This window comes from Rhamphochromis sp. 'chilingali' (assembly GCF_963969265.1).
Source record: "Rhamphochromis sp. 'chilingali' genome assembly, chromosome: 9".
In the NCBI taxonomy this organism is placed as follows: Eukaryota; Metazoa; Chordata; class Actinopteri; order Cichliformes; family Cichlidae; genus Rhamphochromis; species Rhamphochromis sp. 'chilingali'.
The window spans coordinates 6,777,775-6,802,150 of record NC_137936.1 but is presented as its reverse complement, the minus strand read 5'-3'; the positions used below and the strand labels follow the sequence as shown (position 1 = coordinate 6,802,150).

Genomic DNA, 24,376 nt, shown 5'->3' with positions numbered 1-24,376 from the left:
TACACTCTTTATCCCTCTGTTCTGACTGTGGCTGCAGCTGCAGCAGCTCTGTTAAAAGACTTCTTTCTTTGGCTCTATCACAGGCTCACTGTGCAGCTCTGTCACTTGACTGGGTCTCGCCCAGACAGCCTGACACTTTGAGGCTCAGCATGGAGGATAAGCTGCAGCACAATGACGAGGGCCAAAATAGAGACCCTTATAATAGAGGTATAAGGCTGTGTTTAGTGTGTGTGTGTTCAGGCTGGTTATTGTTTCCTTTATGACTCCTTTATATATATATATATATATATATATATATATATATATATATATATATATATATATATATATATATATATATATATATATATATACATACATAAAGGAAACAATAACCAGCCTGATTTCAAATATCTTACATGCTGTATATAAAATATGGGCATAACTCAGCTCATACAAGGTCATAGTCCATAAACTTGGTCATAACTAAGTTTATGGGCTTGATCTGTAGTTGTCAGCATGTAGATTTGAATAATTCTGGTCATCATTAAAGCTGTATGGTAGTACTAGGGTAGCAGCTGCTACCCTCTGAGCATGCCGTGTCAGCCAGATCACCTCCTCGCTCATTAAAACACCAAGATAGTGACACCCAATGGGATTTTACTGACAAATGGGTGCTGCCATTGTGGCCAGGCACGTCCATCTACTAACACCTCAAAAGCTCTCGAATTTAAGTTCTTTATTTCATAAGCTACAGGTGCACAAACGCCCTATAGTGGCCTTATGGGGCAGGTCAGGCAACCGGTAGAGACTATGGAAATGTACAAAACTATACTTCCAGTCCTTGTGTTACTTAAAGCTAGCACAATGGTGGCTGTAGCAAGGAAATTCTTAAAATTGAGGCTCACATCTCCCTTTGGTTATGCACACATTTGTATGAAGATTTATTGTTCTAAGAGTGCACCAAGATCCTAAAAACCAAGAGCCCCATTTCCTTTGATTGTTGTATAAACAGACTAGTTCAGGCATGTCATACTCATACTCATTTTAGATTGTGGGCCAGATACAGCCTACTTTGATCTTAAGTGGGCCAAAGGAGTGAAATTTCTCTTTCTGTTAGTTTAAAGACATTTTTCATTTGAAAAAGCTGCAAAACTTTGGAAAAAGTTTTTCCAAAAGCCCTGGAAAGGGCCGGATTGGAGTCTTTCGCCGGGCCAATTCTGGCCCCTGGGCTTTATGTTTGACCCTCCTGGTCCTTAACCATAATGCGTACTTCTCCAGGTCTTATCTTGATGTAGAAGTTGCTCCTCTTGTATGAAATCTTAAGGATCTTTGGCCAGGCAAAGCGGTTGATCCTCAGCCTGTCACGGTAAATCAGCAGGCCATTGGCACAGACACCAAGCATTATTTCAATCCCCTCAGAATCCTGCAGCAAACACAGACAGAAATTATTCAGGAGTGCATTCATGACACCTGAAAATCAAAAAACGCCAGAATAGCCAACCTTAGCATGATGGAGGTCGACTCCGTACATGGACAATTTCTTTGCGTTCTCCAAGAAGTTCATTTCAGCCTCTGCTGGAGTCATCCCCCTAGAATAAGAGCAGAATAATAACAATACTGTAGCAGACTTTCTTAAATAAAAGATCCAGAATGGTGAACAGCGGGAGCAGTATTCGAACATGCTTGATATATTCTCTTCTAAGTTCCTCCCATCAAGTACTTCATTTGGGAGAATGCCAAAAAGCAGTGCCACAGCATCACCATGTGAATTGAGAAGTATTGTCACACTGGCAAGATTCACACTGTGTACATTTCAGTGACAGACGGCATCTATCAGCAATGTGCATGATGAAGTGTTTTTGATGCAACTGAAAACTCATCAGATGATCACCCTAAGACACTTGTGGATACACAAAGGTCTGATTTAAACAACAGCGTGTCATGTACTTGTAGTTTCGATGGAGCTCCATCACCCTCTCCTCCAGCTCGCGCGTCTGATTGGGAGCAAAGCGGAAATCGCTGACGTAGTCGGTGCCGTGGTCATCCTGGTCGAAGTCTCCCAGCTCGGCCTGAACGGTGTAGGAGCCCAGGAGGGCGTGAGTGACGAACGAGCACGGCAGGCGACCTGACAGCATGTCATCCCTCAGCTGCAGACACAGGTAGTATCTGTCAGATGAGACGAAAAAGGGGAGGAGAGGAAGGAGTGTTGGCAGTCAAACAAGCCCGAGCCAATGCAAGCTCCAACAAGTATTCAGCCTAGTTAATCCATGGCAGTTAGTAGCATTCCAGGGCTAATCCTTCAAAAGAAGAGAGGGATTTGGGCTGCTCTGACACTGGGGCAAATATGCCATGAGAATTGTTACAATGTGTTTATGTAAACATCCATCAGTGGGAATATATAAAAAAGGAAATTATCTGTACTGCTGACACGTGTTAGCGATTTATCCTTTGAATAATTCTGAGGAGCACCTGACAGCACAGCCAGAGGAATTATGACTGGAGATGTAGTAGAAGTGTGTGTCAGCACTCTACCTGGTAATATCTTCCATGAGCTGGGAGGGGTCAGGAGGGTAGAACTTGACAGCGAAGGCAAAGTGCCACGGAGAGTCTGGTGAGAGATTGTATTGAGAGCAGGAAGCTTAAACACATCCAGTATAACGGAAAAAAAGTGTTCATTAGAAGGCAGTTTTGGAGCTCTTCTTAGCAATTTAGCTGACAACTCCAAGTACAATGAGCAACAAAGCTAGTTTTATGTCTCTGCTAATTGAATTTTAAAATATTAATCCACTACAGCTACTTGGAAAAGACACTCACTGCGCATCTGCTTCTTGATCTCCTTGGAGGGGTCCAACCAATTCTGAAAGACAGAAGGCAGAAATCACACAGAGTAGACTGGAAACATGGCTAATGCACACCCCGGTGTCACATTTTACTCTAATTGCCGCATGTGTTCCTTATGAAAGCCTCTCCATATGGTAAACAAAGAGACTGAGCCCTCCCCTGCTGAGGCATTCAAACCCGCACAGAGCAGTCGTGTTTTATCACTGCGCCACAAACTCACTGTCAGCCAGTTACCTATGTGATCTCATAACATCGGATTGTTCAGTGAACCAGTTCACCAACAGGGGCACCATTTCAGATTTGGTTGCTGGAGCATTTCATTAGCCGAAGAGTTTGTGTGAATTCACTTGTTACAGCAGCTGTAAATCATGCTGTTTAGACAGATGTCAGCGGGAAGACAGTAACAATATCTCCCACAAGAACTCTTAGGGAAAAAACGATGTATACTGCTGTGAAAAAGTATTTGCTCCTTAGTTCTTTTTTTGGCATATTTGTCACAACGAAATATTTCAGAACATGAAACAAATTTGAACATTAGACAATAATAATACCAAAATTGCTCCAAGAGTTCATTGGCGACTCATCTTGGAGGTCATAAATGAACAAAAAACAACATCTAAACAAATGCAGGTCACACTCGCCTTGAGGTCAGAGTTCATGATTCAACACTGTGCAAAAATGGGACTGCTGAGTAAACAGAACACAACTGGACAACATCTCACTGATCCCAGAGACTGTTGGGAAAGTGTTCTGTGAACTGCCGAGTAAAAAGGTAAACTTTTGGAAGGTTTGAGTCCCATTACATCTGGCATAACACCAAGAACACCATGCCAGCAGGCAAGCATGGTGATGGTCATGATCTGGGGCTGATTTGCTTCAGGACCTCGTTGTCTCTACTAGACAATCAGGGAGACGATTATCTGGCCATCGGTTCATGCCCTGAAGCTCAAGAGCAGGACAATGATCCAAAACAGACTCGCAAGACCACCTCTGAATGAGTAAAAAAGCCAAAATTCTTCAATCTGATTGTGATGCTTTGATAAGATTTCAAAAGTGTGGGCATAAAGTCTTCAAAAGTGGTGTGAAAGACTCACTATCAGTTATTCCAAACACTTGGTTGCATTTGCGTGATGAAGATTTTGGTTCCATTTGGGGGTTTGCAATGTTTTCTGTGTTCAATGTCATGTTTTCTTATTTTTTTTACCTTTCTCAAGGCTTCTGATGACGTCTTTTTCTGACCTTATATCCAGTTACTACTGTTATTTATGCATTGTTTCCATTATTTAATTCAACCAAAACAACCTCATAGTTGTAATTTTAATACATGATACATACTCTAATCAGAAAAGTCTGAAAAATGTATATTTTTTACATTTAAAATAAGCAGCTTCTCTCTTTAAACCAGCTTATCTTCTGACTGGCTGCCCCTGACTTCAGCAGGATTTGTGCTTCTGTGCGGAGGATCACAGAGGCACAAACCATTTGTCACCTTGTGGTGCACAGGCCTCGGAGTCAAGCGAAAATTTGACTTTAGAGTAATAGTAGTATTGCTGCTAGCCAGTAAAATTGCTTGTGCAGTTTGTTTGGCCTTGACATGAAGAAGTTTATCCCTGCGGTGAGAAACCACTTCGTCATTTATAAATAAAGTTTGTAAAAGGTGCCCGGCTTGGCTCAACTTCTAAACTAAGCTCCCCTGACTTGCCTTATTTGGGTACATTACTTGTTTGTACCAGTCTTGTCCCCAAATGTTTGGCACGCCCACCATTAATCAGTGAAGTGATGTGTATGAGTAAATCCTGGCTTAGAGCAGTATGAAGCCTGAGTTTAGTCTCCAAGACAGTCCCACTTAAACATACACTGACCTCCTTAATTGGAACCCTGTCTATGTGCACCCACTGTTGTATAAATGACGTAAAATAAGCTAACACATAGTATATCCTTTGTAAACATGAATTTATTGGTTCCTGGTTTATATACTACGATGTCAACAGATCAAAATTGCAGCAACACTTTTATTATAAAGAACAACTGCATTGTTCTTAGGCTAATTTAAGGTTTTTATGCCATAACATACTGAATTTCATATCAACAGCAGATTATTTAACAGCACAAACAGTTAATGGAATGCAAAATAATCTGAAACGGCTATTTCTGCCAAACATGCAAAAGTGAACCACACTGAGTCTATAGGCATGTTTGCTGGTCGGTAACTTCGTCACAGCATGCTAGCACACTCCCACTGTCAGTGCTCATAAATGCCGCGTCCAAATTCATAGGCTGCATCCTCCTGAGGTCCTCCGAAGGCCGGGTAGACTGGAAGTAAACGGCTGTGAAATTGGACGGTCTAGCCTTCAGTTTTGCGTCACCGCTGTCTCAGTGGCGTTTAATAAACTCGGCCGTCTGTTCCTTTCTATCTAAAATATAACAGGACAGTGGCGTAAATTCTCGATCATCTCACACTTCTGTTTAATCAGTTTTCCGTTTGACATTTATTCAGCTGTAATCTCAAATAATGAAAACGATGTGCCGGGGGTTCGCTGTTCTCACCGGCTCTGGAGAGCCTTGAACCTCCGGCTAGCTATCAAGCTGATGGGTGCCTCCGAAAACATCGGAGTACTTTTGCAAATATGTGATGTCTTGATAAACTGAGCAGATGTTTGACGTTTACACAGCTACATTCTCACCTGAAAATATCTTAAAAAGTTAATTTTGTGACCCAGAAAGATTAGTAAGAGTAATATTAAAACTAAGTAGCTGCTGCTATTGTTGGAAACTGGAATTGGCTGGGCCACGCTATGAATTCTGGGATATGGCCACGAAGGACATACCCGACCCATCCCTCAAATCTTGGGAAAAGGAGGACGCATTTGTCGGCCACATTCGGAGGAGTCTACGAATTTGGACAGCCTTCGTCGTGTCGCTGTGACGTAATCGGCCTACAAATGCGGCCTCAGGAGGATGCAGCCCCCAAAGCCCCCAAAGTTTATATTCAGCACATATAACAAGTCTGTCTACAGTGGATGTTGTGGAAGCAAAGTTAAGATGCTGCTCAAGTCATTCATAAGAATCATCTAAACTTAAACCAATCAGCAGTTACCAAGAAGTTTCAGGAGAAATCAAAACTGTGATGCTGACAGCGGAGCTAGAGGAAAGGTCAGTGGACTAGCAAAAACCTAATTAAAGAAAATGAGTTGCAATGGGTGTCTATTGTTATGTAAATTCCACCCTCATGCTTACAGACATAAAAACGGGTGTTTGAGCAATCCACGATGCAGAGAGCTGACAGTGATCTGCACTAACCTGAAAACCACACAGCAGCTGTTTCCTAATGCTGACCGTCGTCTTGACAGCTGGTACTACACGAATCAGAGTGAAACCATGAAGGGTTGTTACACTACACTGCAACTCCGTGGCCTCAACGGGGACAAACTGCAAACTGTATCTCTCACAGTTTGCCTCCTGCGTTACTCCTCTGGTGTTTAATCGAACTGCTAAAGACTAAAGAGCCGCAGCCATTCGATTGTCACCATGAATCCACCTTCGATCAGCTAAGGGTAAAGAGAACTAGTCAGGTGCTGAAAAGCAGGAAAAACTTTTCATCACTGATTCATTATTTTACACTTTGTTTTTCAACTTTACTTTCTAAAGAAATCACATAGAATAAATGTTCTCTTGGAGAGCGGAGATTGAGTTCTTGTTCCCCCAACTGAGACAGGGAAAGGGCATCTGAAATGACATTTAAATTCTCAAGCTTGTTTGGTCTACCAATCAGCACTGACCCCTGACACTAAGCTCACGCTGTGCCCTGATAAGGCCGTCTTTGATGAGACTGTCATATTGTGAGGTCCAAGATTATCCTGTGCACCTCGAGTCACAGCATGTGAGCTGACAAACTGTGTACAAGCCAATGACTGGGGCAGAGGATACGCACCAGATGTTAAAAGGGGCTTGGTCTTGTCCTATCTTTAAAAGACTGGAGGTTCCTCTGTAGCCTGTTGTGCAATCCCATACCTACCCTCTGGGAAGACATCAATGAAAACCCCAGACCCTCATCAAACACAGCACTCTCATGTGAGTTGACAGCCAGGACCCATCAGGTCCGTATTAATTATACGATTATATGATAAGTCTGGTCCGCACACCTTATAACAAAGCAACAACAATCCGTGACTAACATATTCAGACCTTCGTTTCAAAATGTCAAAAAGGTTGGTGTGCTGACTGGAGATTAATGTTAGAGCCCATTTATCAGGAAATAATTAAACTTCAGATGATGGAAAAAAGAGGCAAACGAAAGTCAAGTGACACAAAAACAAGCAAGATAATGCCACGAATCTTAAGGGTCAGTTCACCCGAGAGATTACTTCCACTGAGATATTGTTCAGAACTGTAAACACACAGATTCACTCTATGTGAGGCTGTTTCAGCTGTAATTATCAATATTTTTCTAATAACTTGTGAGTTCTTTTAACTTATTATGAGTACATGAGAACAAAGATGTGCTGCTCATCATGAATAATTTGTCCCCTAAGGTACCAATTGATGGACAAGTTAGTAACTATCTAGTGAACATGTAATCAAACTAAATGCTAATTTTGTGTCTGATCTATGCATGTCTTGCTATCTTAAAAGAAAAGCACTGCCTTATTTAGCCAGTGCTCTTTGTTATGGCTACACCACTACAATACATCCAGTCAACATTATTAATGCATGTGGTTTCTGATTACTCTTTCCTTTGGGCAATAGAGTCACTCTATGCTAACCATCAGTGAAACTTGCTTGCTAGGTGATATAGGTTGCAAAGATGTGGTGCTCTATCTCATACCCTCCATGTGATTGTGTTTGTTACTAGCAGCGTTCATCTGTAGTTTGTAGGGAAGGGCCTGTCTCGTCTGCAAACACTCACTGCAGCGACCAGAGCAATCACAAGGAGCTTTGTTGTTTAGCACTCACCTATTTCACCCAGTGACACCCAGCAAAAACTAGCCAACTGGTCTGGAATATACCTTCTTTCCTTACTGGAGTTACTGATGTTACCATGAAGTAGCTGATCAGTCTCTAGGCCTGTGTAAATGAATCCTTATATTCATGGTCTTAGTTCGCACTGAACTAATGTACATATTTACTGCTCTAACTCACATTTTCGTTTATGTTACATGATCACTAAACGCAGCAATCAGCTACTTGTATCTTTAGCAGCACCAAGTGGCAACATCAAGGCTTGAAATTCAGCACATCTAGAAATGATTTAATGCTGTTAAGACTCCTATGTTAATTGCTAACTATATTTTATAACCCATCCATCTGGATAAAAGGCAACGGCTGCTGTGATTGACAGGTGTTAAGACACCTGCAGCTGTAGCCGATAGCTGTCTGCCATACTTTACCTCTGCTAATTAAACTGGCTGAACTGGACCTCTAGACCCTCTTTGTGATGTTCGTGTCTTTTGTTGCATTTTTAACAGAAATATCTCACAGAAAAATGGTCCCGTGTGGTACAGCCTGTCAAGAAGGTTGTGCTTCAGTTCAGCATTTATTAATCTGCTGCTTAGCATTATTTAGCAGATATGTGTGCAGTTTATGAGTGCAGTCTGCTAATCGATCTTTTTAACTGATTACTGCGTACCTAATACATTTCTAAAAAACCTAGTCAAACAAATCCATGCATGGTTAGACGACCAACACTGAGAACCTTTCTCCTTTATCTAATTTCAAATAAAAAAATACTCAATAAGGTAATTTTATTAGCTAATTAGCCGGTGCGACCTAAAAGTTAAAACTTGCCTTTAGCTATTGCCTGAGAAAAAGCAGAAAGTCATCCTGCTTACTCTTCACCTTGCCATAGTCATAAATGAAAGAAACAGCAAAGTCACTGAAGTCATTTTGATCTAACTTTTCTTTTTAGCTCTTCAATTTTTTCTCAACTGTGCTCTTAGCTGGGGCCCGTGGAGATTTAACTCAACCCATGAAATTATTCTACCTCCGGAGCAGCTCTGCCTCTGAGAAATATTTCTATCACTAAATTTCATATATGCATCTTGCAAAGAGTAGATGAGGCACTTTCATTTCTTCTTCAACTGTACAACTTATTCAAATGTCTTTTGTCCAGGCCCAGACTTTAGCACGGACATTTCCATTTTCCATTCTTCTCTGAATGATGGATAGCGCACCCCAGAGAGTGCCAGCAAAAAACTGGGAGGAATACAGATTGTTTAGCGAGCATTGTTTATGCACTGAGAGGTTACTGTGGTACACAACTCACTGACCTTCTGGCTGTCTGTGTCGGCAAAGGTCAGACCAAAGTAGTCTTTCTCCAGCAAGTTAAGGTGTTCACACACCATGTCCATCAGGGTCTGTCCTTTGGAGTGTTTCTGCAAAGACAAACATACATGACATAAAAGTGTGGAAAAAGGTCAAGAGAGAGAGAAACAGTGCCTGCTACATTTTTGACTATCGTACGTGCATACTCTAAGTGCCTTTTACTGTAATAGTTAGCTTTTAATATGGAAAGAACTGGGTTACTAATACACTATCAGACTTTATTAGGCAGCAGGGCTTTTTAAGGTTCTCTGGACCTAAACACAATTTAATAACTCATTTGGTGCGGTTATACAGTCACTGCGACATGCTGCAGAATACTAGACTTTGCACTACAGGCAGAGATTTGATACTTACTATTGACAGAACTCAAGGTGAATTTTAGTAATATTTCCTGTCACATTAAATAAACAGGCTTCTGTGTGTGTGTGTCCACAAACACACACAAAAGAAAATATTTTCTGTCACACTACTGAAGGCACAGTCAGCCATATTTGGTAGAGATCTATTTATTCTGGTGTATGCAAACTGCAAGCATGGAGTTCAATAAAAATAAATCTGCAGGAGAAATGTAGAAGATTCTGGATCAAAAGCTGCAAAACTGATTAGGCACCAATTTGGGTTAAAGGTCTAGAAGAGCACTCAAAGGAGGAAACACACTGGCTGCAAAGTTCAGTTTTTTGGTTTGTTTGTTTTTTAATTCAACTATTAAAAAGAATCTTTTATTTTATGTTACATTTATGTTAGTTTATCCCATTAATTTGAACCTCTGAAAATGAAGCACTATGTATAAAAATTGCATTTTACACAAACATTCTGTAAATCCTTTGAATTATAGTTGAAAGTCTGGACTTCAATCACATGTCTGACTTACAGCTCACTGTGGTGATGCACGGAGGCAAAACTACAAAACATCAAAGACTGTAGGGTGCTGTATACTCTTGCCGAATTCTGTCCATCATAACGATTTTGACATTTTCCTTTGAAATCCATACCACTGCATTCCTAAAATAGTGGAACATCTGACTCAAATCCAAAAATGAAAACTTCAAAACCTCATAAATAAAAAAAATCAGGAGGTCAGTTAGCAGGATGCAAAGGAATGATGTTGAATGACTGCCAAAAAAATGCAGACAGTGATGGATGTGACCATATTAATTAGCATATAACTGTGTACGAATATCTTTAAACAAGCAGCGCATATTTCACTGGGCTGGGCTGCATATACGTATTATAAAGGGAATATAATATTAGGAGTACAATTTGTGCATGGGCTTATACTCCATAGTAAATATAGAACAAGAAAAACACTTTATAAGTATGCATACACAGTTTTATCCTTTCACAAGGCCTACTTTAAGAGGTGACAAGATTGAGCGAGGAGTTGCCAGGGAAACTGAAGCAGTTTTTTCCTTGTGCTGTCTGTTTCCTTAATATCTCAAGGGTAGAGTTTGAAAAAGTATTTTTCCTTTTCGTCACAATGAGTGAAGGGAGGTTGGTGGAGGAACACTTGGGAAGTGCTTCTAAGCTCTCATCTTGTCAGTCAGCGAGTCCCCGACAGCAGCGCTGTTTATGTACAACGAGAGCACGCTGCCATCGGAGGCGGCACAAAGAATGAAATAAACAAATCACTGGAGTCTTGGAGTCTTAATAAGCCGTGACTGAAGTGATCCCATCTATTTGCTCTCTGCTCCGGCGCAATTAAACAGCGAAATAAAAATAAAAAATAAAAAAAACACCTCAATAGACGGGGAAATCTTGGATGTCAACTAACCAGCCATTCCACCCAAAATGGCCTCATTCAACACATCAGCATGACCAAGCATGAAGGAAGGGGCTGGGTGAGAGAAGTGGGTAAGGGTGTGGTGTGTCCTTCCCTGTTTGAGGGCCGCAGGGAGGCTCAGAGAATTAATTAACTCGTGAGTACCACCTCCTCCAGTGAGAGCGCTCCCAAGGTGTATCCTGCCTCCTCACAGGTTCCTCATGATTACTCCTGGAAGTATGAGGAAGGTTCAAAAACTTCTATCCTAGCAGGAACAAGCCTGTAGTCCGAGACCGTCGGCAAACTAGACTTTTACAAAACGTGTGTAGGTAGACAAATATCCAGATGTGCACTTACAATACCAAAGCTTTCATAAGCATAATGCTGTTGTCTGTTGAGGTGCGGATAAAACCCAGATGTTTTCACAGTGCTCGGAGAGGTTGGCACCAGAACACCAATGCCGATGGTCTTACTTCACACACTGTTGTAAATGAACAGCCCCCCTCCTCCGTCATCACACCACATACACAAGGTTTCACGCACTTGTGCGTTAGTGTCCTGAGGGTTGCTTCATAATAATATTGTTCTTCTATTTTCTCCTTGACTGCACCGGGTCTCCAATCATGTAATAGGTATATAGATTTCTTTACACCCAGTTAGTAGCCTGTGCTGGGGGCTTTTTATTAAAAAATGCAATGAAATCAGAATTTATTGACACCTTTGGGAATTACTCAGTATAACTGGGCAGCCTCACACTATAATTTTGGTCAATATTGTAACCAAATTATTTAATATGATCATGTAACCATGTGATTCTTGAACTTAAAGACGCTTTTACAGGAGAGTTCAATATATCAGTGCCAGGTGGCTATAAAGAGAGTTTCAGGCTTTATAATAGTTAATATACATGAAAGTTATTTAAACTCAGTAAACAACAAAATGCGGCTGCCTGTTCTGCAGTTTACTATTTTCATTTGCCTTCAGCATACTACTGAACTGTGTCACTGGAGCTTAAAGGGGCATACTAACCACTGGCAACCTGAAAATGATTTGTAAACTAAAAACAGCCATAAAAAAATTCCGTTTCTGTTCAAAAACACTGCCTGTAAGCATCACTGCCAAGTAACCATAAGGTGAACATAAAGAGAACAAATAGTAGGATCTGCTGTATCGAGGAATTACTAATGTAAACGAAGAACACGTTCACAGAAACGCCTTTCCACCGTCCTCTTTGCAAAATAAGGAGCGTAAGAATACAGAATTGTAACAAAGGACAGTTTTCTTTGAAATGTGGTGTCTAGATACTTTCTTTGGATCACATTACAGTAACACTGTGAGGAATCCTGGAGTTATTTCTGAGCAGGGAATGTCCTTAAATATGAAACAAATACATGGGGCTGTTTTCTTAAATTTCCACAATATTTCTAGTTCGAAACATCCTGTCTAAGAGTGATGGTGAAAAACTAGCTGAGTCTAAAATCTCCCCGAAAAGCCTTCAGTTGATCCAGATAAAACTGAATTGAACTGAACTGAATTAGACTCTTGGTCGCGAGCGCAGTTATTCCTTCTGTGTCCATGTGCTGTGTTGCCGGTGGTTGCTAGGGTTCGGGGGAAGCAGAAAAGTGATGCGATGTGGTGCAACACTTGTGTCTTTGCAGCAATATCTGCTGTAATGCTATTTAGAATCGCTAAAGGGGCAAAAACTGATCTAATGTCAGTTTCCAAAGCATGTTTACAAGATGTTACAAAAATCTGTTTTACTCCACCCTAGAATATTCTTCACAGTTCAGATTTAAAGTTTTTCCATTAGAAAACAATGGCTGTACAATGGATGGTTATTTTTATTACAGAGATTTTTTGAATTTCTAGGATTTCATTAGTTTGTTGCTAATGAACAGTTTCTGGATGGAGTTTGCTAATCGAGTGTGTCATCCAAATATAGTCAGTCTTAGCTCCAAAATACATCAAATGAAACTCCAGAAACCAATGGCTACATCCATCTGTTGTAACACTGTGCCCGCTAAGCTTTTGTACACACACGATGGCTCCAGACAGGCTATTCACTTCCTGATTTTTGATGTACATCCACACAGATTTCTTTTGAGTGGGATAAAAAGTTAAAACGTCACATAGCTTGAAATATTGCTGCCCAGTCATCTCCACAGTCAAGTAACTGAATATAACGACATCCTTCACATCCTGAAAAGATATTTTAGCCAAAAAAAAGATAGGCCTCCTTTGCCTGAGGTGCATGCTGCTGCTAGTCATAAAACTCCAAGTTCACGTTCAAGTCGACGCCTTGTATTTATCTAAGGAAATAGACTTACATCTATCGCTTCTGTCCTCACTTATGCATGCATTCAGTTTCCCTTCTCAGCAAGCGGCAAATGCCCTGTTTCACTCTGCAGTGTAATGACGACACATCTCTTGTGTGGAATGAAGACTTTTTTTTGTCTCTGTGTGTATTACAGAAATGTGTAACATTTCTTTGAATTCACCCTCTGGTGAGTTCTCAGCATGGCACCCTCGCTTTTATTCTTTTTGCCCCTTTTATCCGCTTTGTGCAACACTATACAACACACACAACTGCCCACAGAGGGAACCAACAACAAAGGGAAAAACATAATGTTCCCTTTTTCCAACTGTTTGCTCAAAGCACGATAAGCCTAATTCCAGAAAACGTGTAAATGCAAATTGTTTTCCGTCTGGCGTACCTCAGTTTCTCCTTCGAACTCGGAGGAATCCAGTAGGGTCACTTTAAAGGGGGCTGTTTTAAGCCGTTTGGAGCCTTTCTGGGGAGATTTGAGGTTCTTGTTGGGAGATGTCTTTTCAGACATGTCATCGGTTTCTCTGTGTCCATCCATGTGCTTGTTCTGGTCCTTTACATAAAAGAATATACAGAAAATGAAACGACAGATTTAAAAGTCTCAAAAACAGAACAGACACTTGAATCTGTTTAAATGTTTTCACACTTTAAAATGGCAGTTTCACGCATACTAAGTCCAATAATGGCAAATACATTATAATATATATCTGCTGTAAATGGGCCTGAGTTTCAGTCATTAAAGTAATCGCTAAACAACAATCTGAAATGAAATACAACCACTCTGCTCTACAAGAAAGAAAGTTATGGCAACATGAAAGAATCTTGTGCTGAAATATGACAAAATAAGTGGATGAAAGCTCTGTCCTGAGAAGACAGCCTGGACAAAAACTATTTTTTAAGTGTGAGAGTTGTATTTTGCAAAAATCTGTGTGAGTTATGAGCTTCGGTGCCAAACTGTCAGAAGACACAAATATATTCAATAAAACAACAAAAACAAAAAATCCATAAACACAAATCATTTTTGCAGACACATAAACATAAAACAGCTGAGTTATATTTAGATACATTTCAACATCAGTAGTCAGACCTGCATTATACAGTGGTGGCTATAAAAAGGCCTGTGAGCTGGTGACAGTTTCTCACCACACCCACTAAATAGCAACTGCTGCTAGCTAACAAAACCGATAGCCAAAACTTTTCTTCTTCTTTCTTACACTTCTAAGTAGTATATGGCTCGACACGTCACAATGTCTAGTAATGATGTTCACTGGAAAGACTTTAAATCTCGTATACCCCAAATTGCAATATGTCATGTTATGAACATTAGTAACATTTGTTAAGTTAGCATGACTGCCTGAATAGTTTAATTCATATAAATACATTTATCTCTTGTCCACCATTTTGGACATGTGACAATCTTGGTGACAATCTAGGATTAAGCGAATAAGCCCGACCACACAGGCCTAGAGACGGGTATGAAGTGGCTGGAGGAGGTTGATGGCAGTTCCCGGGAAAATGATTACTGCAGCTCCAGTTACACAGGCCTACAGACTTTCAGTCATCTATTGCAACCGTACAGCAGTCGCTTTGCTCACTAGCACATTGCAACAGTTTGCTTTTTTTTTTTTTTTACAGCACATTGTGTTTTGCATCCTGATTGGCTGTAGACCTCCTGTACAGTACAGAATGCGTTCAGTTTGTCAAATTTACATAAATCTTCGTTCGCTAGCAGTGTGACTCTATAGTGCTGTACTGTGTGTCTGTCAGTTTTCTCCCCAACAAACACAACAATGTCAATGAAACATAATACTGGACTTATTTTTCTACAAAGGTGGTTAAACAAGAGAGAAAAATGTGAAAATTTTCATGCCTGTCTGAGAAAAGTGTATAAAGTTTAGTGAGGGGTTTTACAGCTTTAAAACATCTATAACAATTGTAAAAAAATAAAGTTGGCTACTTGGCGGATTTCACCTATCGCAGGTTATTTTTAGAATGTAAGTCCCGCGATAAACGAGGGACCACTGTACTTCCATTCAAACACAGAAATGAGCTAGCAAGCAAAACAATCACACTGAGATTTTTGGTGCTTCACTTTCTTTATAGTTTCACGCAGCAAGACCCAGCAGCCTCCAGGAACCACTTTCAACCAGTGGAGGAACACACATTTTTCCAAAGCAACTGGTGATTATACACTATCCAGTATGTGTGTATGGCATTACAAGATACAGGAATAGTCTGGCACAGATTAGTCAAGAAGATTAGATAATGGAGTAGACATAAACAGGTTAATGAAGAACAAAGACTTTGGTTGTGTCGACAACAATTATTTTTCAGATTAACTTTTACTTAGAACAGTTCCAAACTTACTATATAAAAGTTATTATATCATGTTTTTACTGTGTTTCCACCAACTAGATTTCTGTAGCATTAACAGTAGCCTCGTAGCACTATGACATCCATGCTCACCTGTTTCGCTATTTTACTGTCAGAGGCTGAGTCCTGCATGTCTGCCGCTTCCCCCTACTGTCCGGGAGGACTCCTTGTTTGCGTTCTTCACCTCTGACTCGAGGCCTTCGTCTGTCACTTCAGCAAAGTAACACCAACCTGAGAAGAGACAAGAGCATTGCAAATATATAATATCAAGTTTATAATGAAAAATAACTGCGTGCAGGGCTACAATGCTATATCGCCGTCATTAATCGTTCCCCTCTTTAAAAAAGAAAAAGAAAAATTTTAGAAAGTGAAACATTCTAAACACAATTGCATGTATTCCCAAACCATAATGGCGCCTTCATTATAAATTCTAAAAGCTATGCTTTCTTTGTAAAACACCACTTGCAAAGACATAATTCATGCTGCCGTCAAGGGCATTTACTTTAATTATAAAATCCCTCACTGAGCCAGATAGTGATCATCTATTTAAGCAAGGCAAGTTCTGACACTCAGGCGACGAATACCAGAAAAAAGTAAATCAGGTTGTGAGCGCTATAGTCAGTATTTGCTTCAAATACCAGCTGTTAAAGAGAAAAAAAGGGTAACAGTAGGAGATTACTTATCCATCAGCAGCTACGCCTGTAATTCTTCAGTCTGTCTGATTTGAGTGCATATGTGCACAGAAGTTATTAAACCTAATAGTCCGTTGTTCGTCGCATAAAGAAAACATTCTGCCTAATAAATCTAAAAATGCATAGAGAGCAGCAGACGCTTTGTTTCAGTTATGTAGGTTTATTGAAGTCAAGTGTTAATTTTCCTGGATATTTGTTGGAGCTTGCTGTCTTTAGTTGCAGGGTATAGGTGTGGGTGGATAGAACAATAACCGCAACTGCAGACACACAGCAGAGCAGCCAGTTATATCGGTTTGCAGAGGTGTGTACTGTTAGCACGTCTAAACAGAGGCCCAGAAGATAAACACTTAAGACACTTAAGACACTCTCACAGACACCTCTGCACTAGTTAGAAACCACAGCGTAGAAATGTTGCAGCAGATGCATTGTTGAATTAGTATTCTACCAACTTAATGCAACAAGTAAAGGTTCAGTTTATTTAATTGGTTCAGGAATCAGAGCAGTAAGCATCCATTGCAAAACTGGTAGGTTAGCATTTGCATGGATGCATATTTTTGTGTCAGTTTTATCTAACTAGTGACTAAACAAGGTTTTTTTTAAGTAAAAATCACAATATTTCCTTCCAAACTGTAGTGGAGTAAAGAAATAAAAGTGAAACTAAATAAAAATACAACTACATAAAAACTGTAGTCTTATATATCTTATCTTAGATTAGTTTAGCCTGTTTTAGCTTATTGTAGATTAGCTTAGGATGTGTTCGTTTATCTACATCAGTGGAGAAGTCTGCGTTAAAGGCTTACTTTACACCTACTTTACAACACACAATACTCGCAAATTAAATTTATACAAAAACAGAAGTAGGTGCAAATTTAGGCTGCGAGTTTTCCAGGGTTTATGTGGCATTTCACCTTGCTTTAGCAACATTTCTGAGTCTGGAGTGGTAATTAGTGAGCTTTAGCCTGTTTCTCTCTTTTTCTGGGCTTTGTGCTCAGTTCAGGAAGAAGTTTTCCAGGCTGATATGAAAGAGGTTTTCCCTTAAAATGCCTGCGTGTTCAGGTTATTGTGTAACAGTCACAATATGTGCAGTAAATAGCCAGTGTTATATATGGTATGGAGCAAACATGCATCAACAAAACAGGCTGTCTCGTATAAAATGACTAATGGAGAGGATACATCAAGGACTTCTGTTTGCAATATCCCCCCCCCCCATCTCCTGGCACCATATTACTTTTTTTTTTTTTTTCAGTTTTAAACAAGGAAGCTTTTTGTGACTCAGATTTTGTTTGTAGTACTTAGAAACGCCATCACAGGAGAGGTATTCAGTTCACATTGTAGATTTTCTGTGTAATAATTTATGTTCTTTTCTGAGAAGTCTTGTTTCAGCGCTGAGGCTTCATGTTTAATGTCTCGGAAGCCCACGCGGGTTAGATACATTTACGTGCGAGATGCAAAAATAAAAATGACACTGTGTGCACTGCCTAGTCATCTGTTAAAAGGGAACAGGCAGCTCTGCCTGCCAACAATGGATTTCTCACTGTATGATTGCTGAACATTAGCGGAGAGCAGCGATTTAAGCATGAAGCTTCTGAAGCCGTGAAACATTTTAGTGCGAATGGCCCAGATACACACTAGTTAAAACTTCCTGCTCCTGCTTTTATTTTTGCAATTTACTGAACAATGAAGAAGCTGCTCATTATTTTTTCAGTCTAGGGGCGAATTAAAACAAAAAAAGATGACCCAGGAACACGTTCTTCCTTAACCTTTGATCAAAAGAAGGCAGTGTAGATAATGTGCATAGCAGGAAAAATGCTTGCGTTATACAGAAGTCCCCAGAAGGCCTGTGCTGTATATAATCCATACTGTATATGACCCTGGAGGTCTCTATGCCCCACAAGCAGCAAATCACATCAAAATAATGCACCTGAGGATTGTAGGCAATCACAGCCAGCATGGGCAGCACAACCGGTTCACACTGGTTCAGAGGAAAAGACAGTCCCCTCCCGACTCCCAACCAGAGGTCTTGACATACACGCACGTGTTTAAAGGAGTGTGAACCCCTCCTCTCACTCCTCCTCCTCCTCCTGGTCTGCAGCTCTATCACAACTGCACCATTACTTACAATCACAGCAAATTGACAGAAATGAATTCTCCTCCTTGGGGACAAAAGTGAAGCGTGGACTGGTATGTCTGCTCAGGGCCTCATTTCCTCCTCGCTGTCTGATCCAGCTGAGTACTGAGCTATGAGGTGCCAAATCAATTTTCTATCACTGGCTGGATCGTGGGTATGACTGCCAAGTAAACTTCCCCGAGTGAAGAGGTAAAGCTCAGGTATCGCATTCTGACGGAGGAGGAAGCACAACACCGGCGTCCTCCCCTGGTCCAATTCAGTCAAGCCGAAAACACAGAGCCTCTCCCCTGCGTGCTTTACAGCTGCGCGCTTTCTCATTCTGTCCAAGAGAAACAGAAGCTGACGTGCCTCCCCCACCACCACCACCATCACCGTTTAAGATCCATCTGGGCTACATGACACGGTGCATTCATCTACAGCCGTTTCTGTGAATATATCTGTCTCAGTTGTGCTGTGTTCACAGCAACAAATTACCTGAGAGCAGCTCCGCTCTAACAGTGTCTGTTCACGGCTGTGGACATTTTTCACTCTCACTTCAAACACGTTAGCAAGCCCACAGCCAAGCGTGACACATTTTATAACCATACTCAGATCGATAGCTACTGTTGCTTTTGAAGGGATATCTTCGATTCACGCCAGCCGATAATGAGAAAGCCTGTCGAGGACGCGCGTTCAAGCAGGTAACACGTAAGAGAGAATACAAATCACACGATCCGGAGCGGGCTCGGCGCTCGATGGGGTCTCTTATTGAGACATCTCTTGAAATCAGATTAATTACCAAATTAACGCAGATTGATGTCACAGAGCGAGGCAGTCAAGCTCTGCAAAGGCATTAATTTCCTGCAACAGACTATTACCCACAACGGCCTCGATCACCGCTCTCAGCGAGACCTCTGCGGAGGAGAAGAAAGAATCTGAGAGGGCAGAATGTGCTGCATGCTTCCTTTGTTGTACGCTGGGTGCAGTTTACTGACAAGGTCTGCCTTTGATATCTGCCATCAGTAATAATAATTCATTACAGGGAGCGGTGTATTGTTTCCTCAGAGGGTTATGACACGCTACTTTTCCCTAACAAGTGCAGCCTTTCCCTCGTGTTTCTTCTGCCTCTTTCTCTTCACTCTCATCAGAGCTGAGCTTTCATCTAAGCTAGCCAAGTGGAGGGAAAACGAGGGAGGGAGCACGCACGTCTGTGGAAGACTACTGGCTCGGCTCTGAGATGCAGTTGCCATGGTAACGGCATAGAGCGCCTCTCTTTTTTTTTTCTTTCTTTCTTTCATGCCCGCTCTCCTCTGTTTCTCCAAAGAGGAGTGACAGAGAAACAGCAAGACCGAGCGAACGAGGAGGGAAAGATGAGGCGGCTAGAAAGACGGGCGGATGGGGGTGGAGAGGTTGGGAACGAGGATAAACGGAAAAGAAAAGAAATTACAAGAGGCAGGAAATAAGCTGATGTGGCACCGCAACTCAGAGGAAATGTCAAGCAGCCTTTCCTCTGATTTTGCGTCGGACGAGCTGCGCACAGGGACTGACATTGAGGCTGCAGGCCACCTCCTGCTAACCTCCTTCTACTACATGCTGAGCAATGAGAACCCTGTGCTCACCACTCTTTGCTAATCCCATTGTACAATCCACCACTCTGGATTGTACAATAGGTGATCTTAATCTCATTTACCATTAGCAATGCTTCAGAGTAATCAAAGAGCACCGGAGAGTAAAAGAAGTGAACAGAATAGCTGCTGCAAAGGGCTGTATGCTAGATGTAGGATAAATGCAGCCAAGTGAAAGAGTCCAAAGAGTCCTACTGTTTGATGATGAAGCAACAGCAGTGATATGTGGTATAAAATGTAGATAAAAGAGATATCTTGGGTTCCTGGTACACGGCGCCTTCGCTCAGCCCTGCTTCAGGGCTGATGTTCAAGTACAGTAAAAACAAGTCGAAGAAGCGACTGTGAAACATTCCAGCAGCAACAGTTCTCTGAATATTTTGCATATCAAAGTTATGTGACTCATATTCATATTCACAATGGGCATTTTGACTTCGGCAACACTGCATTTTGGGATTGTTTGCAGTAGCAATGCACACACCATACACAAGGCATTTAAGTGTGAGTGTTAGAATACAATATGTTGCCAGTGATAATAGCGGGAGTCACTATGAAGCAATTTCTGTGATGTTATACACATTGGAAACAATCATCTACAATACAGCACAATATCTGTGCACCTGAAGATGAAAAAAATATCAATAAGAGGGCTACAGAGCATGAATTATATATTTATTCCCCACACTGTGCTGTCAGTGTCTGTGTACTATCACAACTGTTTTACCTGAACGCTGTTTCAAATCAGTTATTTAGCTCTCTGATTTGACTTTTACTTGCAGGTTCATTCATTTCTATTTTCATTTATGAAGTAGCCACTCTAAGTGCAATTAGATGGGAGAGTTGTTTAGAGGCGATGCACGTTTTCATGAAAATATCAAAATTTGCAGCTAATGTGTTGATAAATTTATACAAATTGAGCCCGGTTCTTCCAGTGTGTAACTCACCCATTTGGATTTTGGTAACTGACAGATGTGGCGACACAGGCAGTTGCTCATAATTGTCTGCTAGGCCACACCTCAGCCAATACAAATGTGAACTGTACAACATCGTTATGGTAAAGTCAAGAGACCAAAACTGAAAAATGCTGTAAAATCCTGCATCTTTCCCCTAGCACGAAACTTTTTAATACTGGCCACACGTTAAACTTTTTTTGCAGAGTTGAAAGATAAAATGTGGTCCATGCATTTTCTATCCTCACTCTAAGGTCACTGGGCATCTGCTACTGTGCCGGGCAATAGGCTACCTCATCAAGTTGTCAGCAACTCTGGCTCTTCCTCCCAAAAAGCAGCAGTGCTGCTGCTAGCATGTCTCGGCCCCACTGATCTGAGGCGCACAGCTACGTGTCAGAGGCAGTTCATAAAGTCGATCCGACCGAGAAGGAAGAGAGACTCAAGGACGCTGCCCTCACTCGCTCTAATGATATTCTCTTCCTAAACAGCAATGTCGTCGGGGCACCTCTTGTAGCTGGAGTGCCCTCTCATTACTCATGAAGTAATCATGGGTGATCATCAACCAAAGTACAATAACAAGATGAGGCTTCGCCAGACAGACAGCACAACAACAACAATAACAACAGCAGCATGAAGCTCCACATTCCTACAGTGTGTCTGGAATCACCACAGAGGAAGACAGGCTGTGTTTTCCTTAGTGCACGCCTAGCAGGAGTGTCGCTCTCCAGACTAAATATGTGAATCAAGATACGAGCTCACCAAGAGATAAGTATCAGCACACAAAGTTGCAGATAGAGAGCAGAGTTATGGAGAGGGCCAGAAGTTGAGGTTAGTATAAATTGCTGCAGAGACATCCTTCTGTCACAGCGTATCTAATGTGAGATGACCTTTCTGATGCTGGGCCGGAGACTACTGGAGTATGCACGAGGACCTTACCTCTGATGGATCAGTCTCTGTGGGTGCCCAGAAGATGCTCGCAGCGGGGGCTACAAATGCAGCGTTTTTTCCTCCTCCCTTGCACTTCTTCCCTCGTTCCCCACGCTCACAGCTGATATTGTGATAAACAAGCGAACGCAATGCAACTAAAGTGAAACCTAGCAGGCTGAGAGCATGCTAATGAGAGTTTAAAACAGGGAAATGAGGACATGGGCGTGGGAACACATGGGCGGTCGAAGAGGCATCATCACAAACCTCGAGGGCAGGGAGACACATGATAGCAAGACGAAGCTTGTCGGCTCGTCGGTGCGCTGTCAAAGCTGTGCAAAAACCTAACTCACTGATCGGTGCTTCTTGAAGGGCAGAGGCCTTTAATGCTGCGTCTTTTTTACATATTTCCTTGGGTCTCCTGAGAGTGTCAGACAATAATAGCCAAAGTCGCTTCCAAAAGAAGTCCTCCAGCAATGTTTGTTTCTTCACACTGCCCACTTTGTGTGTGAATATCTGTTATTTCCCAGCTAAAGTTCATAAATGTAACTAACTTAATTTTATCAGGTAATAGCAAAAGAGAAAAAGTGCAGTTTGTTCCACTTTTGTCCCAACAGATGCATAAAACATGTACAAGCGGCAATTAAATGCAGCCATTTTAGATGTGAGGCTATGTGCTTCTGTTGTTGTGTGAAAAAGAAAAAGAAAAGGCGCTGTCACATTGTCAAAGGCCATATGTGTAATTGTCTCCACAGGAAGCCTCCAATGTGCTACAGTTAATGAGAGACTGTCACAATGGTTGCACTTCCCAAACCAGATTCTCAACCACTGTAATCTCTGAACAGGAAAATTATTTCCTATTGCTTAGAATCACAATTGCAGCTGTTGGGTTTGTTTGGCTCTTGGAGAAGTGCTGATGACAGCAAACAGCAAACAAGTCCGTGCAGTTCAGAGAGTCACTTTGAAGGAATCTATGCTCACTAGCATTTGTACTGTTTAATGTTGCAGGGTTAAAGGAAACTAGGGCACAAACGAGGGTAAACATTGTTAAGATGCTGACAGCATTAACACATCAGTTGTTAGCTTTGTAGTTTACACTGGCATGCGTCAGTTTTTAAGTTCAAGCCTGTAACACAAGGTACATGTGCAACCTTCTCACTCGAATCTCAAACAAGCTGCTGTTTGTGCTCCGCGGTTTTGCGATCACGCTGTCAACAAATCCACATCTCCGCTAACAATTTCAAACTGCTCTCGTCTGATGACCCAAACGGCTTCAAGTTTTGCCTCCACACAGCACACAAACTCGGTCAATCATTTTGCTTTTCCCTTTGAAGAAATGCACAAACACACTTACCCCCACACGCCGGCGTTCTCTCACTTTCTCTTTGATTTGCCCTTTCTGCGTTAAATCTGCTAAATTACTTTTCTACGTATGTATTCAACTCATGTTTATATGGCTTTTCATTCATTTTTACATGCTTACAGTTATTCTTGCCTTCAGTAAAATTTCAATAGCAGTTGTGGCAATGCACAAATAATGCTGATTCACTGAGTGACCAAACTCTCCATGTGTCTGGTGCTGCTGTAGCTTTATAGAAATTGTTTTTTTTTAGCCAATTAGGGCAGCAAACGAGCTCTCAACAAGATACTAAAGGTGCTCTAAAGGTGATGTGGGTAGCTGCTTCCATGTCAAGGTGACATGCGGTTCAGTATGTCATCCCGTATGTTGGTTCAGTTGATGTTAAAGGTGTGCCTAGGTTCAGTATGTCATCCTTTAACCTCTGTTTTGTTCTACCACTTCGGTGGCTAACTTCTCCATTTTGCTAACTAGCAAGCAACTTGTTAACTTGTAAAATTACAGCATTACTGAGTTTATTTAACAATTTCCTACAGAGAAAAGTAACAACTTTCAACTTTTCAATACTGAAATACTTTAAAATTCTTCATTCATTCAACATGACTGCACACCAGTGAACAAAGCAAGGTCCATAAAGACATGGATTGAGTAGTTTGGTGTAGAAGAACTTGACTGGCCTGCACAGACTCCTGACCAACAGAACGCATTTTGGATGAATTAGAGCAGAGACTGTGAGCCAGGCCTTCTCGTCCAACATAAGTGCTTGGCCTCACAAATGCACCTCTGGAATAATGGTCAAAAATTCCCATAAATGCATTCCTAAACCTTGTGGAAAACCTTGCCAGAAGAGTTGAAGCTGTTATAGCTGGAAAACCTATGGATTAAGAATAGGATGTGAGCCATATTTATATGTGTGCGAAGGCAATTCAGTTCAATTCAATCTTATTTATACAGCGCCAAATCACAACAATAGTTGTCTCAAGGCGCTTTATATTGTAAGGTAGACCCTACAGCGATACATAACGAGAAAACCCGACAATCATATGACCCCCTATGAGCAAGCACTTGGCGACAGTGGGAAGGAAAAACTCCCTTCGAACCGGTGAAAACCTCCGACAGAAC

General features: G+C 41.3%; 1 protein-coding gene across 2 annotated transcripts in view; it reads right to left on the bottom strand.

Annotated features, from left to right (window-relative positions):
* LOC308401991 (uncharacterized protein) overlaps window positions 1-24,376 on the bottom strand; it is a 93,028-nt gene that overhangs the window by 23,646 nt on the left and 45,006 nt on the right. For both annotated transcript variants that reach the window (XM_080890472.1, XM_080890473.1), the window contains exons 2-9: window positions 15,696-15,833; window positions 13,618-13,782; window positions 9,090-9,194; window positions 2,797-2,839; window positions 2,515-2,590; window positions 1,930-2,148; window positions 1,484-1,571; window positions 1,253-1,405 (exon numbers count right to left, since the gene is read on the bottom strand). In XM_080890472.1, coding sequence (XP_080746598.1) covers window positions 1,253-1,405; window positions 1,484-1,571; window positions 1,930-2,148; window positions 2,515-2,590; window positions 2,797-2,839; window positions 9,090-9,194; window positions 13,618-13,782; window positions 15,696-15,734 — 888 coding nt within the window. In that variant the 5' untranslated portion in view covers window positions 15,735-15,833. The remainder of the gene's footprint in view (window positions 1-1,252; window positions 1,406-1,483; window positions 1,572-1,929; window positions 2,149-2,514; window positions 2,591-2,796; window positions 2,840-9,089; window positions 9,195-13,617; window positions 13,783-15,695; window positions 15,834-24,376) is intronic.